Here is a 5,090-nt window from a genome sequence, read left to right as displayed (position 1 = left end):
TATTATGATGCTCTATAGAGAATAAAAGGTTTCAAGGGGTTGTTTGAGATTTCAAAAACATGGCTGCTGTCTTCCAGAAGACCTCTTGTGCAATGGTTGTGTATGGTTTGGGCTTACATAGGGGTAAAGCTGCAATACCAGACCCAGCCCAATGACAAGAGGGGCACTTTAACGGATGCATTTTTTTAAAGGTGTGAATATGATCTAATCTCAAAGAAAACAAATACAACTGAGATTCCATTTCTTAAGAATTTATTAAGAAACACTCTGTACATTGTTCAGTATATGGCTTGTAAGGACGGCAGCACTGAAACAGAAACATAAGAAGACCTAGGTTAACAGTCATATCATATCGGGTAAGTGCAATGACATACAACATGGCGCAGTACATCCACAGTGGTCCTTCGGCACAGTCCCCCAGTATCAATAGGAGGAGATCACCATATCCGTTAATGAGGGGGTAAGGGGGGTTCAGTAACATTAGTATTACTATGTCTTGGACTTGGTGGCCATGCTATTGATGTGAAAGACATCTAATTGGTCCAACGTTACAGTTCCTGAGGAGATCTATGAGGTTGGATGGTTTACCAAGGTATATGGAACTATACAGGGTTGTCACCCAACAAGGGGTTCAAGGGACCAAGACCAACCCAAGGGACCTAATCTGCTTCCTAATGGGTGATGTCAACTTGAGCTGCGTTTACCCTCTCGGTAAGCACCATAACATAGGATGAGGCAAGCAACTTAAGGTTTCCTTGGTCCAAGGGAATAGAGATGGTGTCAAGTGCTGTCCTGGATATGGTTGGTGTGATGGGGAAGTCCAATTAGATTTTTGCTACAGGACCCCCTTTTGTATGTATACCTATGTGAACTCATAATATTTCATAATGCCCATTTTCCTCTACACTACTATATGGAACCTAAAATAAGATCTTACATTGGCACAGATCCTTGTTGCCCGCTTACAATAAAACAAGACTCTTACTGCCTTGTACTACGTCCTTTATGTCCTACGTACACACATAATAAATAGCCACAAGACAGTAATGTTGCCTCTGTACATATATACAGTTATAGGGATGGGTATTGGAGTTTAGGGGGGTATCGGGCAGATTTGCCCTTTGTTCAGAACAATACTATAAAAGCATCAGTGTCATATTCATGAAATGCTGGAGGGGTCTCTGTACAGAGACAATAAATTTGGCAATGTAATGGACAAATACAGCAAGTTTATTGTGAACCAATCAATAGTCCTTAGGCCCGGCCTACGATAAAGGTACAAAAAGAGGGAAAAATTTTGCATAAATAGGGTTTATACACCTCTCGGTCAATATGAAATATCTATATACACATATTACAAAAAAAAAGTCCTTGTCCTCCAGACACTGTTAGCTTGAATGGAAACTGGAGGATTCTGACTCTGTTGAGACGGATGAAAGTCCAGCACGCTTTTTGGAAAGTATTTTTAAACTGGATCCTCTGCTGACGGATGTAAAGGCATTTTGGGCAGAGGTCTTGAATTTGGCCCCAAGGAAGGCGTATAAGATGGGGTTGAGGCAGCAGTGGAAGAAGGCCAAAGCTTCTGTGATGGAGATCCACTTGTGAAGCATATTATCCATGTAACAATCAAACTTCAAGAGTCCAAGTAAACCAAAGGTGTCGATGGTAAGGCAGATATAGTACGGGAGCCAACAGGCGAAGAATGCCAGGATGAGAATCACAGTCGTCTTCAAGGCTTTACGTTTTTGATGGCCCTTTGAATGGGACAACCTGGAAATGATGACGCAGTAGCAAGTTAAAATGATGAGTCCGGGCAAGACAAGTCCAACTGTGATGTGGAGGAAACGGAAGCCAATGGTCCAGTGTCCTCTGTTCTCCACTGGGTAGATGCGGTCACACACAAAGTTGCCTTCAATGTCCGACACGCTGGCAAATACAACGTCGGGCACGGTCAACAAAATAGCTGGAAGCCACACACCAGCATACACAATTTTCTCTGCCAACAGTTTCCTAGATCCTTGGCTGTTGGTGGCATGGACAATCGCCAAGTACCGATCCAAGCTGATAAAGGCCAAAATTAAGACGCTGCTGTAGAGGTTGACTGTGTAAATGACATGGACGGCTTTACACAAGAATTCTTTAAAGTACCAACCAATGGCAGCGTCCACAGACCAGAACGGAAGGGTGAACACAAAAAGCAGGTCCGCGACAGAAAGGTGCAACCGGTACTTATCAGTCATGGTCCTGGACTTCTTTTGATAGCCCATGACCAGCACCACCAGTCCATTGCCGATAATTCCAAGAAGGAAGATTAAGGAGTAGACGGTGGGAAGGAATATTCGGTTGAAATCATTGTTCTCTTGGGTGAAGCATGGACCTAGAAGATCCAAGAAGTCATCAGTAGCATTTAGATCTGTACTGTTATCATCAAAGATATCGAATGACCCGGAGAACTGTAAAGAGAGAGAGAAAAATAAGTTATTGGTACAAAGTCTAAAGGCCAAATACAATACCAAGAATGATCTACGAAATCTCCTGTAGTCCCAGGAGTGCAGGGATGTGATACATTTGGGACACTTTGTAAAAGAAACAAGCAATGCCTCAGAGTCACATAGCATCTCAGCATTGTGCCCCGTAATCCTTCTCAGACAACACACAATGTGGCCGGTGTCATCGCTAAGTGTGCAATACATGGCGCACACACAAGGTTCCTCCTGCGCTGCCGCTGAGATTTGTTCCTAAAAAAATCCAAATGCAAACACATCAGCATTTAACCTTCAGCTGGCAGATGGCGATTGATGGACACAAACCCAAGTGTGGAGCAAGTGCCGACAGCTTCAATACATAAGACCAAAGGGAGCAAATGGGGACTGTGCAACAAGAAGGTCATTCTGCTCCTACGACAGGTTAACCAGATACTGTGGCTGAAACCAAAAAAACAAATGGGCAACCAAACTGAAACTAATAGTTACAGTGACTATTATGAAGGGTTCTTTTTTGTTAAAGCCACAGCTCCTGTAATTTGAGGCAGCAGTTACCGCTTAGCTGACAATACGACTGTCATGTCGCCCTCTAGCTGAGATTTACTGAATTTCCAGTTGTAACTCAATTCCCTGCGAAATTTCCAGCTGACTAGACACTAATTCATTTTTATATGAAATAGATATAAAACCTCTCATGCTATTTTATTTGGGTTGTTATCTCTATTTATTTATTTTTAATAGAGATAACAATGGAGTTACCCACGATTATTATTAAATTGTCATTTCCTACGATTCAGTGATAATGGCCATTTACTGATAAGTTTCCAGTGGACCTAATGTTTTTGATGGTTGATTAGGAGCATGTCCTGATCATTGTACATGCTCAGTAGGGTGATATCAGCCAGATTACCCGTGGGTATGACCAGCAGTATCTGTCTGAGAGAAGGCTAAAAAAAAGGGGAAGTTTATTGTCACAAACTAACGATTTTAGGGTAGTGACCTAAAGACAAAGCGGGATTTTTGAAAAGGTGGATAAAGACTTTCTTTATTGCATGTATGAAGGGGCAAAGCAACAAAAATAAACTGAGTAGACTTAACTGATACAGTGTGGGTGTAACTGTAGACTAAACTGGACTAGATACTACAGACCTGTGGTCACTATGGATCAAATGCATTATTGGGCTACCTACCAACAGATAGGTATAACCCCCCGGGACCACCCTGCCCTAAATCATGCAGGTTCTATTCATTATGTATACTACTCACTTATAAAGCGCTTTACATCACTTGCTGTCCCCAATGGGGCTCACAATCTAAATTCTCTACCAGTATGGGAAAGGAAAACACGGGGAGAACATACAAACTCCATGCAGATGTTCTCCTTGGTCAGATGTGAACCTAGGACCCCAGCGCTGCAAGGTACCAGTTCTAACCACTGACCCACCTATTCTCTTTAGCTGTCTCTTCCATGCATCTTCTTGCAGAATGGAGGGACTTTTTACACTAGCATCACTGCCCTGCTTTCCAATATCTCATTATAACAGAATGCCCCTCTCATACAGTAGACCTTATAAAGGAAGGCTAGATGTCAGACAGGAGCACTGTGTCCAAATCCAAAAGTATGAAAGCATAAGCAAACAGAAGAAGTGCCAAGCTGAGCAGTAGACCATTCACCTTGACACCATGGGCTACCTACAACTCCTGGATGAGGTAGGTAGGTAGGTAGGTAGCTCTACACCCTGGTTATAGGTAGATACAGATCCAAGTCATTCTATGACAATCCCTTCAGTGCAGCACATCGCAAATCTGCAAAGTTGTAACAACTCTTGCAACAAACTTGCAACTCGGTGTCCTCAGATTCCCACCCAATAGACACATGCATTATCATTGTATTATCATTGCATTATCATTGCATTTGCCAGAGCTGCTGGTAAAGTAAATGAAGGCACTATGCAGAGCCCCCCTCTCTGCTGGGGTGAAATGCTCAAAAAAATATTAAAAAAAAAGCAAAGCAGTGCAATGTGAAGAGTCCGAGCCCCCTGATCGGTGTACTTACAAGCTCCATGTCTGTGTGTCCCTCTGCTTCCAGGGTGGACAGTGTCTGGCTGCAGACTGCACTCTCTCAGGGAGTCCTAGGCTCAGTGCTCAGCACTCACTCAGAATGAATTGACTGCTGGATGCAGGGCTATATATATAAGTGCCCACCCATGGGCCGCCCATCCAGTGCCCTCAGCCCTCACAATAGCTGCTGATTGTGCTGCTCCAGGACCTCCTGTTGTTTATCCTGCAGCTGGCAGGGGCTTTGTCTTTCAGATAAGCATCTGCAGAAAACATCAGCTACAAAACAAGTCAGCAGCAGCAGCAGCACAAGAAATGTCAGAGCAATGGAGGGCTCTGTGCACTGGGCTCTGGGTAGAGTCATGGTCAGATACAGCTGTAAACAGGCAGCTTATAATATATCTATAGGGGGGTGGAAGGAGCTTGGTGTCTTGCTGGTTCTGGGCACAGCTGGATGTTTTTGCTTTGTCCAAATGTACAATAAAATGTGCAACATTTATTTTTTATTTTGTAGGCACTAACAATGGCCAAATTCAAATATTCATATAA

The 5,090-nt window shown here is 43.2% G+C and overlaps 1 protein-coding gene across 1 annotated transcript; it reads right to left on the bottom strand.

Annotated features, from left to right (window-relative positions):
• Positions 1 to 235: 235 nt before the first annotated feature.
• On the bottom strand, positions 236 to 4,672 carry CXCR4 (C-X-C motif chemokine receptor 4). The gene is made up of 2 exons (XM_040440674.1): positions 4,540 to 4,672; positions 236 to 2,453 (listed from the first exon to the last, which is right to left on the bottom strand). The coding sequence occupies exons 1-2, from the start codon at positions 4,546 to 4,548 to the stop codon at positions 1,389 to 1,391; spliced, it is 1,074 nt and encodes a 357-aa protein (XP_040296608.1). The 5' UTR covers positions 4,549 to 4,672; the 3' UTR covers positions 236 to 1,388.
• Positions 4,673 to 5,090: the final 418 nt, after the last annotated feature.

This window comes from Bufo bufo, chromosome 7 (assembly GCF_905171765.1).
Source record: "Bufo bufo chromosome 7, aBufBuf1.1, whole genome shotgun sequence".
NCBI lineage: Eukaryota > Metazoa > Chordata > Amphibia > Anura > Bufonidae > Bufo > Bufo bufo.
This window is presented reverse-complemented; position numbering and strand designations above follow the sequence as displayed.